This window comes from Alexandromys fortis, unplaced genomic scaffold, assembly GCF_014885135.2.
Source record: "Alexandromys fortis isolate MF-2015 unplaced genomic scaffold, M_Fortis_MF-2015_v1.1 scaffold_50, whole genome shotgun sequence".
NCBI classification, from domain to species: Eukaryota; Metazoa; Chordata; class Mammalia; order Rodentia; family Cricetidae; genus Alexandromys; species Alexandromys fortis.
Window position 1 is genome coordinate 10,857,489 of NW_026067932.1, and position 16,365 is coordinate 10,873,853.

The window sequence follows — 16,365 nt, forward strand, 5'->3', positions numbered from 1 at the left end:
TTGTGAGCCACCATGTGGTTGCTGGGAATTGAACTCAGGACCTCTGGAAGAGCAGCCAGTGCTCTTAACCTCTGAGCCATCTCTCCAGCCCCAGCATGCAAATATTTTTAACACAAAACAGAATCACAAATTTAATTAAATTGAATGTAGTACAATTTTTGATACTTCTAAAAAGGCTCAGCATTGCTTAAAAAGGAATGATGTAGGTTTCAGAACCAGTACACCAGAGAAGGCAGGGGCATGACCTGAGCATATGACGTATCTGTGCAACACTAGCACGCAAGAAGATGACACAGAAGGGTCACTGCAGTATGGGGCTAGCCTGCACTACACACCGAGCCCGTGTCTCAAACCTCTTCCCTCCTTGATGCTCAATGTTGAGAGTAAAGGTTTAGAGAGAGCATTAAAGTTACTGAAATGAGCGGGCTCCTGTGTTTTAGGCTCACAGTCACATCTCAAGAAAATCTTGTCTTTGTCAAAACCACAGTTTTTTAAGTTGAAACACAGCAGGTTCAGGGAGCGGTACTTCCGAGCGCAATGCTGCCTCCCGTTCAGCCATTAACTGGGTTATAACAACTGCATATGCATCCCAGAGACCGGACCGGCCCCCCAAGTATTTACCACATCAGTGACTGCTCTGTCGCTGGACTTTGGGACCAGCACTCTGTGTGTCCTCTTCCTGACTAGGGCGCTTCCCGTTGCCAAGGCTGGGGCCCACGGAGCTTCTCCCTGCACATGTACAAAGGCGTGTGAGGTGGGCCAGGAGCAGGGCGCAGTGTGCCCGACTGCTTCGTCCTTACCTGGCTGACCGTCTCCGTGAGCATAATGCAAAATACCACTTCCTTGAGAGCAACCTGCATTTCAAACAAAAGAAAATATCTAAAAACCCAAGATGTATATTTTAAAGACTTTTTTTATTTTTTAATATTTGTATTTAACTTTTCTCAATCTTAACTCTGAGCCAGAAATCACATCTCAAAATCCAGAAAACTGAAGTTGAGGCTGACCACTGACAATTCAACTACTGGTGGTACTTTATTTTTATTTTGTGTGTAGTGTTTACATGTATGTATTGTGTGTATGTACATGTCATGTATGTGCTCGTATGTATGGAGCAGAGGTTGTTAGGTGTCTTTCTCTACGACAGGGTCTTGCACTGAATGCAGAGCTCACCAACTGGCTTACTGGATGGTCCGTGGGTTCCAGACATGTGTAACAACACCTAGTTTTTACATGTGTGAGCCTCTCATTATTTCTTAAAAGGTTTATTTTATGTTTAGTTATGTGCTTGTATGTGGGGAAGGCATATAAGTGCAGGTGCCTATGGAGGCCAGAGGCACCAGAAGCCTATGGAGCTGGAGTCACCAGGCATCTGTAAGTCACCCAAAGTCTATCAGTTCCGGATGATAACTGGAATCATGAATAAAGCACATGGGCACCAGTGAGAACAGATGCCCTTCCTTCAGCCCTGCCGTCCTGTCCATCTCCTCTGTCAGAGCCTTTAACTGTATTTCACTGGAGACAGGGGAGTAAGGGTCTCCTGATGAGAGTTAAACAATTCAGGTCACGAAGACAAGACACAGACATGAAACAGTTCCCTAAGCAATTTTATTAATGCTTTCAAAATGAAATTGACTTCCTAACACAGGGGAGCTTTATAAAGTCATTTTTTTTTTTGTCATTGTGCCCAGGTTATGAAAAGTCTATGCAAGCCAGATGTAGTACATTGTTGGTAAGCCCAGAAATGAGGGACGGGGCAGGAGGCATAAGAAGTTCAAGGGCATCCTTGTCTACCGCAGCAAAGCCAGACTTTGAACACAAAAACAAAACAAAGAACTCAAACCATATCAGAGAGAGAAAAAGAAAATACAGCCACACGGCCCATAGGGTAGGTAGCCCAAGACTACACTTATTTCTGCTGGGCACAGTGGTGTGGACGTGCAGTCCCAACACTAGGAGGTCAAGGCAGGAAGACTGCCGCAAGTCTGAGGTCAGCCTGGCTTACACAGCAAGTTCCAGGCCAGCTATGACAAAATAGCAAAACCCTGGTTAGTAAAGAAATAAACAAATGTCAAAAAGACTACTTATTTCTCTTTCCTTTAATTGAAAATAGATTCTTTTCTTATACAACATTCTGATTAGTTTCCCCTCCTCTATGCCTCTCAGTTCCTCCCCACCTCCCCTCCCCTCTGGATCCACTCCCTTTCTGTCTCTCATTAGAAAGGAACAGGCTTGGGCTGGAGAGATGGCTCAGAGGTTAAGAGCATTGCCTGCTCTTCCAAAGGTCCTGAGTTCAATTCCCAGCAACCACATGGTGGCTCACAACCATTTGTAATGAGACCTGGTGCCCTCTTATGGCCTTCAGGCATATACGCAGGAAGAATATTGCATACATAATAAATATTAAAAAAAGAAAGGAACAAGCCTCTAAGAGATAACAACCAAACACGACAAAATATAATAAGATAAAACAAAAACAATCACATTTCTCGACAAGGAAACTCAACAGAAGGACTCAGTGAGTGTTTTAAAAAGAGGGCAGGGATTTGGAAGAGAGTGTGTGAGGGTGAGGGGCTGGACGCGAGGGAAAGGGGGTGAATTTGATGAAAACAAATGCATGTGTGAAATTCTCAGATTCTGGAAAGATGCATTGAAACTGTAGTAAGTCTATGTTAAATGGAACTACACAAGGCATCTTTTCTGCTTTATATTTTTCTGAGTTTTCTGCATTACACTGAGAATTATTATTTTATCATTCCCCCTAAAATGAATCATTTATGCCTACTGTTCGCTATAGGCCTATGTGCAGTCTGGGAAAAAAGCCTGTAAAACGCCTTCTAACACAGTTACCTGAATGGCTATGGTGGTTAACACTGTCAATATGACAGGGTCTAGAATGACCTACGACACAAGTCTCTGAGCACCCCACCCTTGTGGGCAGCATCTTCCCATATGCTGGGGCCCCAACTGAATAAAAGGATACAGCAAGCTGAGCAGCACACATCACTTGCTTTTCCACCGTGGATGTCACGTGACCAGCTGCCTCTATTCCTGCCATCGCTTCCTGGTAATGGTAGATCCTATCCTTGACTATAAGTTAAGATAACCCTCTCTCCCTCACATTGCTTTTGTAAGAAACTGTTCACAACACAATGAGCAACTAATGGCTGAGAATGTAGTTTCCAGTTTTTGTTTTTACATTAATAAAAATTACTTTGAGATGTATGTGTATGTATGTGCATTGTGTTGTATATATGTGGCCTGTGTGTGTGTGCTCACTTGCATGCATGCATATGCACCTGTCTAGAGGTTATTGGCCAACTTTTAGAATTCCTCCTTCTCCCAGTGGGTCCCAGGGAATGATCTAGTTCATAAGGCTCTGGGAGAGAACAGCTTTTGATTTTTAAACAAATCCAGTTTCCTATAAGATCTCCTTTGTAAAAAAACACCAAACCTGCCACCTGTTTATCATGTCCGTAACCCCAGCTCCCTGGAGGGAAGATGAATTTGAGGCTGGCCTAAAACCAACCGCCAGACTGTGTCAAGTAAGATAGGAGGCAGGGTAGGGATGCAGCTCAGGTGGTAGAGCACTTGCCAATGTGCAGGCAGCCCTGGGTTTAACCCTCAACTCATAAACACTAGGCATGTGGCTGTAATCCCATCACTCGGAAGGCAGAGGCAGGAGGATCTACAGAGTGAGTTCCAGGTCAGCCAGGGCTCCACAGAGAAACCCTGTCTCAAAAGAGACAATGGTTCTCGAGCTTAGCAGCACAAGTTATTACAACCATGACTTCTCGTTCAGATCCACTTCACCTGAACACATAGAAACAACTGGTGTGGGAAGTCCTGTCTATGTGTTGTTCTACTGGTTAGTGAATGAATCTGCTTAGGCCAGTGGCTTAGCAGAACAGGACAAGACAGGAGTTCCAAGCAGATAGAGGAGGAGAGAGTAGGCAGAGTCAGGGGAAGCCATGGAGCTGCCAGAGGAGAAAGGCACAAGCTGTCAGATGGAACCTTGCTGGTAGGCCAGGAGCCTCGCGGTAAAATATAAAATAATAGAAATGAGTTAAGCAAAGATGTAAAAGCTAGCTAGCAATACTGGTGATTAAGTGATTGGCCAAGCAGTGATTTAAATAATATAGTTTCTGTGTGATTATTTTGGGAGTCTGGGTGGCTGGAAAATGAACAAGCAGCCTCCCCCAACAAACAACTGCTTATAGGGAATTATATTATCAGTTAATCAGTTTTCCAGATGCTAAGTTCATTTTCCTAACATTTTAAAAAGCATGTTAAAATGAAACAAAAGCATGCACACTCTAGAAATAAGATGCCAACCACACACGTGTCTACCGTGAGTCTGACGGGATCGGGCACACTACTTATCTGGCTGAGGTGACTCAACTGCATAAGCAGGGCTCGCCGAGGAGAAAGGCTCTCCTTACTCTCCCATACAGCGCTACTTTGAACAACTTACAGCTTGAGCTCTTGCTACATAGGCATATATTAGTGTCTGCCTGGCTGGGCGCTTTATGCTCACAGTAGGCGGAAAGACTGCCCAGGACATTTGAGATTTCTGGGCAACAATGACCGGAGAGTAAGCTGGCTCAGAAGATCAGGCAGTAAGGTGCACAGCACTGCCGCCCGAACCCTGAGGGCTGCCAGCAACAGGTGAGTGCGTCACAGGCCCAGAGATCTAGGTGCATCTCGGTGTCACTGGATTTATCTGTTTTAAGTAGGCCCAGGGCTCTGTTTTAAAGTTAATTTAGCTCTGTGCAGCCACAGCCATGCTTCCTCACACCTACTGCAGACACCCTCAGTCCAGAGTGAATGCTAACTTACACCTTACTGTAAAGCAGGGCTTCTCAACAAGGCGCTGCAACCCCTTCATGTGAATGATACTTTCATGGGGGTGGTGCATAAAATCATCAGAAAACACAGATTATGATTCATAACAGTAATAACATTAGTTATAAAGTAGCATGAAAATAATTTCATGGTTGGAGGTAACCACAATATGAGGAACTATCTTACAGGGTCACAGCACTAGGAGGGCTGAGAACCACTGCTCTAAAAATAACATTTGCAAGATGTTATTTTTCCTGTCTAGCTCACGGTGTTTCTGAGGTCACACATGTGGCACATGCTAACATCCTCCTCATTCTTTTATAAATAACATTTGATCGCATGGGCACACAAGCCAAGTTGTCACAATCAGTTGTTAGCCTGTGGGGAACATATGTTTTCTTCTGGGAAACTAGTTAGGTCTGGGATTTGGGGGCTGCGCAGTAAATTCATGCCTTTTCACACTCCGCTCTCTCTCCACAGCTTCCAGGGTTTTCCTCTGGGCACCTGTTTTGTCTTTTTCACAGCACCAGAATTTCTCCCCTACTCTAGCAGGCATCTAGGAACCATCCTGCCTCAGTCGCTCTACATGGTGCGTGTCAAGCACCATCTCACAACACTTTCAGTCTGCACTTCTCTGGCAAAGGTAGTTTTTTATTAGAAAAAAATGTATCAAAAATTAAATTAAAACTAAATCAGTTTGGTACTAGGAAACAGGTGGCAGCTATTTCACTCTGGGTCTATAGCTAATTCCCTGAGCGTAAAAAAACAACAACAAAAAGAGTTATTTGCATTTCAGAGAGTTAGAATTTGCCAGTCATTAAAAAAAGGAAAAAAAGCAATCCCCAAAGAGAGCTGCCTATTACCTCAGAGGTAGAACACAACCCAAACGCCACCGAGAGTCATGAACTTGGATGAGCCTGGTGAGGCACTGTAGAGAACAGCCCACAGAAAGGATAGGGGCTGGGCATGAGCAAAACCCTAGAGATCTCCCCACAACATACGTGTCTAGCTCTAAAATGGTTTCGTCTCCACCTGACAATTAAAACACTGTCAATCCACCATCTTCTAAAAAAACTGGCCCTAGGTTTGTCGGCTCTCAGGGATTCCTCCCTTGCACCCACTCAACCAGTGGCTGGAAGTGTGTGTGTGTGTGTGTGTGTGTGTGTGTGTAGTTTGCCACTTTTTCTCCTCTATACTTCATTTAGACAGGAAGTACTATGTAGGTTGTATATTCTGCATGTCTTTTAAATGTTTCAGAGAATGAGCCCAAGAAATGGTGTAGGCAAACATTTACATGAATATAGTAATTTCATGATTAATTCTATCCATAAAAATGATCTTATTTTATAAATTCATGAAGCAAAAGGAGCTCGCTTAACTTGCTATCATGATTAGATTTGGGTTATCCCAAACAAAGTGGACTTGGGAGCACTTGGAGCCGACCGGGCCACCCCTCTGCTTCCTGCCTGTCATCACAGTGCTCCCCAGGGGCTGTCTCTCACACTTGTGAGCTGAATAAGAGATCTGAAAGACTTTCAAAATGACACACCAAGACTTCCTTCCAAGGAACCTTTCTGAAGTGGACTGTCACCTTGGCAGCTGTTTGGGGTTGGGTCATGACCCAGCAATGAAATATTTACCCCACAAACAACGCATACAATACCACACCTGCAGAGGAGGTGGGAGAGCTTGGCTAAGCAGCTTAACCTTCCAAAGACGGTTTCCTCAAATACCAAGTGAGGACTCCACCACTCGCCCCATGAGATCACTGTCACCACGGAGCCAACCCCCTATTTCCCGGTGCATGACTGGCAGGAAAAATAGGTTTTTCTTCCCTAAAAAGTAATCCTGCAAAAACAGCATAAATGTGGCTTTTATAGAGACATAGGAACTTTCTGGTTACAAATATTTACTTTTAAAGGGATTTTATTCTCGGATTGTGAAAATAGATCAGTGTGTAGAACACCTCCTCCCAGCATGAAAACTCTGGCTTTAATTCTTAGCACCACAAAAAAAGAAACAAAAGAAACAAACAAAAAACAGAAAAAGCTTTATTTTTAATACCAGCTTAGAACATGTACCTAAAAAGAAAGCACTTTTGAAATGATGCTTTCTTTTGAATCTAGTTACTTGGCCTCATGTGATTTTTGGCTGTAACTTTAGAAAACTAATATAATGCCTTAAATTTCCAATATACACTGACTTTTAAAAAATACAGATACCTATTTTTAATTTATGTTTGTCTGTATCTGCTTGTCTTTATGCACACAGTGTGTGTGCAGGTGTCTAAAGAGGCCAAAAGAAGGTGTCGGATTCCTGAAGATGGAGTTACACATAGCCATCTGTGAAGCATCTAGCATGTGCTCTGGCAACCTGACTCGGATCCTCTGCAAGAATAGCAAGTGCTCTTTTTTTGATACTACTGTTACATACATTTAAAATTATTAACCACCAACACAGACAGACTTTGAAGAACTCATGTGCAAAAGCATGAGGCAACCATGTGACAAATCCTTCAGCTACTCTCACATCTTTAACACGTCACCAATGGACAGAGGGGATGTATTATGTGTGGTAGGTGGAATGTGATTGACCCCAAATCTCACAGGGAGTGGCACTATTAGGTGTGCTGAAGGAAGTGTCACTGTAAAGGCAGGTTTTGAGGTCTCAAGACACCACCCAGTGTCCTGCAGGCCGCCATGCTCCCCACCATGATGAAACTGTGAGCGAGCTAGCCTGATTAAATGTTTTCCTTTGTAAGAGCTGCCATGTCATGGTGTCTCTTCACAGCAACAAGAACCCTGTCTAAGACCCTGTATGCACATATGGACATAAACAATCCATAATTTCATACAGTTTCTAAGCAGTGATGCTTATTCCAGTAAGGCCACTAAACAGTGCAGCACAGAAACGTCTCACTTACTTCCTCCAGTGCTGCAGCCTGGGACACTCTCTCCAGCATAGCCCATGAGCCCTCCATTCCCATTCGGATTAGAGGGGACCGAGGCAAGAAGACCTAAAGGGAAAAAAAAAACTTACAACTAAGGCAAAATCCAGAGACAGCTGCACAGCTGAAGGAGACCAGCCAAACGTAGCCCGTGACCGACATACCTAGCCCTCGGTACCGGGAAAGCTGTTGATAGATCTGTTTCATTCTCTCAATATTCAGGCGGCTTGCCTCGGCGTGGTTCACCATTGGTTTGGGGTAATTCACTCCTATTAAACATTTGGCGACCTTCTGGATACCTTCAGGTGCGTTCCAAGGATCGTAGATGTACTTTGCGGGGAAGCCTCTCAGGACAGGCAAATAACGTCTTTTGGGAGAAGAGATGTTTTAATGAACTGCACAATATAACAGAACATGAACCATGAGTGACACAGAGCAAAGCAGTATCACTTGAATGACGTGTTTACTCTCTCTGCTGCTCATCAGAATTCAGAGAGGAGCCTGCCTTTGCTTCCTGGGTGCTGGGATTAAGAGCGTGTGCCACCATGCCCCTAAGTGCTGCATAAGCAGGTAAAGCTTTCCTTTGGAGCAGCTCTTTCAAACCGTACAAACATCACCCTTGCTTTACCTGATATAGTCTCCATTGGGATCTGTCCTCCTACCAAAACCAACAGGGCAGTAGCAGTGGAAAAACTGCTGGAAAAAAGAACTACAGGACAGCCACATCCAACTTCCAGCATTTATGCTCCAATCTGCATCGAGTAGCAATTCTTCAAAGACCTGCAGAAGTAACAGTAACCAATCAACATTTTTAAGGTCACTGTGGATTAAAAGACAAGAAATCTGAATAGAACTGTAAAATTAAACATTACAAAATATATGTTCTAACAAGCAATTTCAGGGAAAGAATATACTATAAATACAGATTTCTAGATAGAATTTACTTCTATAACCGTGAAGGTTGAATGAGAATGGCCCCCACAGGGGAGCACGCGCGCGCGCACACACACACACACACACACACACACACACACACACACACACGGTCTGTAGTTGGGGGAACTGTTTGGGAAGGATTAGGAAGTGTGGCTTTGTGGAGACAGGGAGCAAGGCAGCAGGTAGGCAGGCATAAAACTGGAGCAGGAGTAAAGAGCGTACATCTGAGCCACAAGTACAAAGCCGAGAGAGAGAGGGACACACACACATACACACACGCACACACACACACATACACACACAGAGAGAGAGAGAGAGAGAGAGAGAGAGAGAGAGAGAGAGAGAGAGAGAGATTTGCGACTTGTCAGACCACCAGTAGTTGACAGCCTCCTACAGAACATGCTTCAACTTCCGTAGGAACTCAATGAGTTGAACATCTTTACCCATTCAGTTTCGAGTGAGTGTATGAACACAACTTCCCTAGGCAGTGCACAGGAAGAGTTCTTCCTAGATGAATTCTTGCTGAGGGAACATCATAATAAACTTTTATTAAGCTGTATGTTAAGTTTCAGGCTTCAATGTATGTATTAAAGCATGTATGTAAGTCTTACGCATAGTTACATGGTGATGTCAGAAAACACAGTATGCTTCAATGTATGTATTAAAGGCTTACTAAGATGAGGTAAGATGACTGATAATTCCATGTAATAGGAATTCACTGTTTCTAAGAGCTCACTGATGAGTATGACAGAAACTCTCACCTGTAAGTATATCTATCCAAAAAAATTGCTTTTGTTATTCTTAAAGACAGACAGTAGCCCAGGCTGGCCTTGGGTTCCAGACATTCTCATGTCTACCATGCTGCATGGGATTACAGACGTGCACTACCACACAAGGCCAGAGTGTGAGCGCTCAACAGTAACAGTTTTCTTATGGGAGGCTGGCTTGGCCACAGAGACTTTTGGCTACAATTTAACTTGGTCCTGCCTGATATTGACACCATGCTCTCTAACTGTCTACGTTGTGGCTATTATAGGCTTTATCTGCTGAAAAGCCAAACTACAAAACAGACAAGTGTTCCCTCTCCCCGCCATATACCACCACCCCACCAACCTCTTCCCCACCTCACACTGCAGCCCAAGATGGCCTTCTCTGTCCTCAGCCTCCCAGGCTGCTCTGATTTCAGACGTGCACTAGCATGCATATCTAGGTGTAGACCAGACTCCAAATGCTTCTCTAATAGTTACAGGCTCCTTCAAAGGCTACATTAGTCACGGCACTCACCTTCATCCCTTCTTCCCAGCTGATCCACAGGTCACCACGCGACAGGAAACATGCAACCGCATGTCTGGCTAAATGGTGAATCCAGCCCTCCTGACGAAGCTGTGTCATGATGGCGTCAATCCATGGAAAGCCTGTCCGGCCTTCTGCCCATTTGGCCAGAGCCTCAGGATTCTTATCCCAAGGGATCTGAACACAGATGGGGTTCCCTTCCATTTTATCAAAGCGTGGGTTGTTTGTTGCTGCCGTATAGAAAAATTCACGCCACAGAAGTTGCCCATAAAGAGAGAGGGGAGGGGAGCTATTTTTCTTTACCTGCAATTAAAAAGCATAGAAGTATTATCAGAAAAAATATTAAAAGTATTTAAAGAAATAGGCTCTGACTTTAGATAATACCTTCTTGTAGAGATCTGTTAGTTTGAAATAAAACAGTCGACACGATAAGCAACCAAACCGGAGATACGGGCTGAGTCCAGTGGGGCTTGCAAGCAGGGAATTCGCGTTCATCCGGGGTCTTTCAAAGTTTGCCACCCAGGCCTGGAGACAAGGGACAAGCACATGACTTCCTCAATCACGCCAGTGTCAGAACAACACTAGCGAGACAGCCCAACAGTTTGGAGAGTATCTGCCACCACGCCTGAAGACACGAACTCAATCACCTCGCCCCACGCGGAAGGAGAGGACCTAGCTCTGTGGCACGTGTGTCCCCCACCTCCCCCTGTTCTGACTTAATAATTTTAGAAAGGGACTTGAAAGGTGAGTTTTCTTTCACTATAGCCATCCACGACCTTCAGATTCCCAGCATCAGGCATGAGGCACCTCCATGTGTCTCTGTCGACTTTCCCAAGAGTTCAGAGGCTTATGGTCAAATGAAGGGAGTTGGAGAACATCAGAAGGGAATTCCACAGATAACTTACAGGTCCTAACTGACCTACTACAGAATGGATCATAACTACTCTAACTCACCATTAGTGATTGCATTCGTCTCCTCATTGTCTAACATCAACAAGCTTTATTAAAAGTGATCTCAGAGTGTATGGGTGAGGGCTTATGGGGGGGGTGAATAAACACAATGCACGTGAGTCTTGTTAATTTGTATCATCAGTATGTGCTGACAGTAACAATAACAAATAAGTGATACTGTATTGTGATACAGCCATAAAGGCACAAACTCGGTAAATACAGGAGTCGTGTGGACAAGGGAGCGTGACTATAGGTACAACCCTGCTCTAGCTCCAGTGAGGTCACCTGACACAGGAGTGAGGATCAGAAGCACTAGCAACAGAGGGAATAATCAAGAGGAAGAAAAATGGATTTAAATGATGGCTAACAGCGATTTCACAACTGTTCTATTTGTGCTGTTTCAGCCATCTCTGTGGGTCCTTTTCCAGCAGTCTATGCTTTGTTTTCAGCCCGTGGGTGAGCCACCCTGGATGTGCCTGACGCCACTAAACAAGACTGAAATCATTCTGAAAGCTCATTTGAAAGTGTGAGCTGGGTACATGATCGACATTGTACCTTTCTTTCCAAATGCCTTTCCAAACGTGTAAGTGCTTCAGTTTCTCCTCCTGGCCACACTGCAGAGGACAAACCATCTGTATCAAAACCTACGGGAAAAGAGAGAAAAGAAAATCACCATGATTATTGTTATTATCATGAAACAAAAATAATTTGTATCAGGAGTACAAAGGACTACACAGGAGTGCACAGGAGGAGTACACAGGACTTCAAAGGACTGCTTAGACTTGCACATGAAGGCCTACACTGGCCTCACCAGATGTGAGACTCCTGCCCAGAGACCACAATACAGCCAGGACAACAAGCCCCTCCCCCAACACTTATCTTCAGAATGCACTTCTTCACAAGGACAGCAGGTCACGTGTTACAGAATATACAAAATATTTAGATTCTGAGGTTTTCCCTTTATTTTCTTCTTTACTTTTCTTCCAATTAAAATTACATTAAAAGTAAATTTTCCCAGCCTGGTCTACAAGAGCTAGTTCCAGGACAGTCTCCAAAGCTACAGAGAAACCCTGTCTCGAAAAATAAAATAAAATAAACCCTTATAAAAAAAAAAGTAAATTTTCCAAATGATTTATATTAACTCTTTTAAAATATATTTTAAATTATTTGAGTTTCATACAATGTATTTTGAGCACACTCACGTCCCTTATCCCCCATCCCCTAAAGCTTCCCATCCTGACTTTGTGTTCTTGTTCATCTTTCTTAACAAAGCCATCAGGTCCATTCTGTGCTGCCCATTTACTCTGGGTGGATTTTTAACCCCTAAGCACCGTGTTTATAAAGAGCTGTACCCACCTAGCTCTTCCAGGGAAGGGACTCCATACTTTTCATCATGGTCATCAGACAGAGGGGTCACACACGTTCCTATCACATCTGAAGTGATGGTCTCTGCTGGCATCTCCAGCGGCTCCATTTTGCTGATGAGAGTCTGAAATCTTTTGTAAGTGAGAGGTGGCTGTCCACCATTGAGCTCGATGATCCTATTGCAGGAGTGAGTAAAACACAGGAAATGACAATAGACTTTGATAAGCTCAAAGACTTAAGATCAGAAATCTATCAATTAAGACCTTTGGTATGACCAGAAAATGTGTTCAAAATAGTTAATGAATCTAAAAATCATTCTTTCAAATTCTTAGATATTTATTATGTGTCAAAGAATATGCAAATATCAAAACATTGATGTCAAGTTAAAAATAACAGTGCCTCAACTAGCCTACAGGATGTGTATATAATAACTACCATCAATGGACAAGTGAAAAATGAGCTCATGGAATCTCAGAGGCTCTATACAACTTAACTAGGCTGATGATTACACCAAGAAATTGTCAGTAAAATTAAATTTGCTGTGTGTATTTGAGGTTTGCACCATGATGCTGCAGGAAACATACAGATACTAGTTTTACTGAAGAGTAAATGATCTCACTGGTAACCTGTTCCTGTTTTGTGGCTAGAATAGCTAAAATCCACTGTGTAGCACAACTCCCCAGCCATCAGCACCTCCTTAATTACAGCCGGCACGCTGTGTCTTCCACCCCCAGACATTCTCATTCTGTGTATTTGTTCCTGTATCTTTTCTTCTCTGTCTTCCCATTTCCTTTATCAGTTTTCATTAAGACTATATAGGTGTTTTCTGTTGTGTGTGTGCCTCTGTTAGACACACGTGTGTCTGTTACACAGCAGTATCCCCTCTCTGAGCTTCTGTTATCTGTAGTTCAGTTATGTTCATTTGTGCTGCAAAATATTACATCTAGACGATATAACTTATTGTAGAATACTGTTTTAACTGTTCAATAATGCTGTTAACTTCCTATGGTTTATAATTTCCAAAGCAAGCTTCATCGTTGTGTGATATTTAGACATAAAGTACAGGGTATGCAGGGCTTGAATTGGTGGTTTAGGGGCATCTACCAGGGCTTTTGGAATGTCATCCTCATGGATAAAAAGAGAAATACCAAAGATATATGTACACCAAATTGCAAATCATTACATTTTTTCCAAGTCATTTAGACTTAAGTACATTATGTCGTGACTGCTGACCAAGATGCCTCAATCCAGTCACACTTCCAGGACCAGACCAGGCAGCAGCACCATCGAAGGTCTGCTGTCTAGACACTTTCACAATAACTAATTATGCTTTTTCATTCCAGCTATCTGCTTACAACTACAAGTTAAAGCAGCTTTATCCTTTAGGTAGATTAGCAAAGTTCACATAACTGATAATATTGCTAATCAAGCATTTCTTCATCCCAAACATAATGTATTTTTCTTTATACCTTAATATCAATTATATTTACAGAAAAAAAAAAACCATCAGGAAAGCTAGTCTTGCTGTAAGTAAAGTTTGCTTTGGTTTAGTGTCCTGAGACCACACACAGGACTATAATGAATTTTGCTGAGTGCAATGATGCTACAATGACACGATCACATGTCTCTTCAATATCTACTAGAAAACTGGAACCCATAGAAACACTTTATACATAACATAAATATGATAACCTTTAATATGCATTCATAAATAACCCAATAAAAATTAAGTTCACAACACAGCCGAGTCTCCCACTTAGCAGCAATTTCTCTTATCCCATTTGCCTCCTTATAATCACTCGCTGCAGTTAAGAAAACTGGTAAACTAGAAGGCACATTTTATTACCAAAAGGGCTGGGCACTTCTAGGTTTATAATAAGGTAAGACATCTGTCTGAATCAAATCATGATTCTATTCATCCACTTGCAAACAGAAGTTAATTTAGTTTGATATGTGACTTACAAAATTATTTTGTTAATGGTAAAATGTGTACATAATTTAAAAGGTGAAATCATTTAATAAGTACATAAATCGTGATCTTTTCATATTTATAAAGACGATTTCATGCCAGCAGTTACTGTAAACTTGCACAGCTCATGAACTCCCTAGAATCTTAGCACATGCTACACACTAAGCTCAATTTGGCCACAGAATCTTTGCTGGCCAAAGCGCCCCAGAGACTGGATAGTGTTTCAATAAATACACTGAACAATAGGGGATGATACCATGGTTCAGAGGACCCTAGCTGGGTAGTCACATTACTTCTATTTTCATCTCAGCTAAACGAAAGGACAAAAGAGTACCCACACAGTAACACAAAATATATAAAAGTAAACTATGGCTGTGTGTCAAACACATAGCTGTAAATTTAGAAATACTGACACCCTAGAAAGGCAATATTGGGTGAATCAGTAGTCGGATAAAAATGTGTAAATAACATTTCTTAGTTTAATGCTGAAAGGCTAAATACTTTTTTTATGCACTATATCTATAATTTTGGTATTACAACTGAGCAAATGAAATCACAGCAGCTGAGTAAAATGCTAAGGGCTTGGTGTACATTCTGGTTCTGTCATTTTCACTTTATAACCTTACTCAACTATGCACTTAATGTCACCCAACAGAGTACTTAACAATGTCTAAGATGGTGAATGTCACTGTATATTCCTTGCAATAAGAAGCTCGCCTTACTTGTCCAGATCGTACAGGGTGTGTGAAATGCGCACAATGACTTCCACTCCAGCCTCGGTGGCCAGCTTCTTGATAGCTGCATCACGCTCCTTCCCAAAAGGCTCTGAGTCATACTCAATGGAAAGTTTAGTGATGCTCCATTCCTAAAGCCAGACAAGAGAGGGGGCAACAAGACATTATGGTTTTATAAATGTGTTCTTCTAACATCAAATGATGAAAAGCTCAACATCCACATCAAACAATATACATAAACCAAACTTCAAAAATGTGGGTGGAAAATAAACCATTTGACAATGTGAAAATATGACAAATAAATGCTAACTAGATTCCAGGCGCTGTGCCAGGCATGAGTAAATTTAGCAACACACTTACTGTACTCTTCTATACTACAGTGTTTAGGCAGTATTTATTTCAATTACTTTTATTGCCTTATTTATTTCTGAATGAAAACTACCCCCATTTGCTATTTTGCAGATAAGGTTATTATTATTTTTTTTCTAAAAAGGGACATGTTCAGGCTTACAGAGACACATGAACTTATATCTGGTGATTCTAAGAACTTCTCTTTAAAAAGCCTTTGATAGCTGATATGGTATGAACTGTTTTGCTTAGAAAGACTTATTTCTGACTATTAAAATGATGACAGCAAACTGGGTGGTGGTGGTGGTGCATCCTTTAGTTCCAGCACTTGGTAGGCTGAGGCAGGCAGATTTCCAGGTTCTAAGACAGCCTGTTCTATAAAGTGAGTTTCAGGACAGCTACTCAGAGAAACCCTGTCTTGAAAACAACAGCAACAACAACAAAAAGTTGACAGGAGAAAACTTGGAACGAGCAATAAAACAGCAACTATTGACTATTATTGCATCAGTAACTTACATGTCTTTATAGTTGCTATAAATAAGGAGACTATGACTTAAGGGAATTAAATGATTACCTCAGGATGGTAGTCAAGTTTTGTTGAATTCTAAAATCTATTCTGATTTACTTCAAAAAGGAATAGAAATCCTATAATTCTGTTATTTAACTGACTAAATGATACCACATAAACAGACCAAAGGTGTTACCGATGGTACAATGTACATTATACATCTGGCAATTGATTACCTTTCATAAAGATTTAATTTTTTTATTAATCTTCCAGATAAAGATATTTAATTTTTTTTAGTGTGTATATTTGTGCTCGTGTGGATGCCATGGAAGCCAAAGAAGGTATCAGATCCTCGGGAGCTGGGGTTCTGGAGCACTGTGAGCTGTCGATGTGGGTGCCAGAATCTGAAGTCAAGTGTACTGGAAGAGCAGTAAGCTCTCTTATGGCTGAGCCAGCTCTCTAGCCCAGA

General features: G+C 42.2%; 1 protein-coding gene across 2 annotated transcripts in view; it reads right to left on the reverse strand.

Moving 5' to 3' along the window:
• Positions 1-96: 96 nt before the first annotated feature.
• Cry1 (cryptochrome circadian regulator 1) overlaps positions 97-16,365 on the reverse strand; it is a 48,721-nt gene continuing 32,452 nt past the window's right edge. The window contains exons 3-12 of one of the 2 annotated variants that reach the window (XM_050145670.1): positions 15,029-15,171; positions 12,329-12,513; positions 11,528-11,616; positions 10,406-10,546; positions 10,013-10,324; positions 8,421-8,572; positions 7,957-8,159; positions 7,769-7,861; positions 801-854; positions 97-729 (exon numbers count right to left, since the gene is read on the reverse strand). In XM_050145670.1, the coding sequence (XP_050001627.1) occupies positions 626-729; positions 801-854; positions 7,769-7,861; positions 7,957-8,159; positions 8,421-8,572; positions 10,013-10,324; positions 10,406-10,546; positions 11,528-11,616; positions 12,329-12,513; positions 15,029-15,171 (1,476 nt within the window). In that variant the 3' untranslated portion in view covers positions 97-625. The remainder of the gene's footprint in view (positions 730-800; positions 855-7,768; positions 7,862-7,956; positions 8,160-8,420; positions 8,573-10,012; positions 10,325-10,405; positions 10,547-11,527; positions 11,617-12,328; positions 12,514-15,028; positions 15,172-16,365) is intronic. The other variant, XM_050145669.1, reaches the window with a different exon arrangement.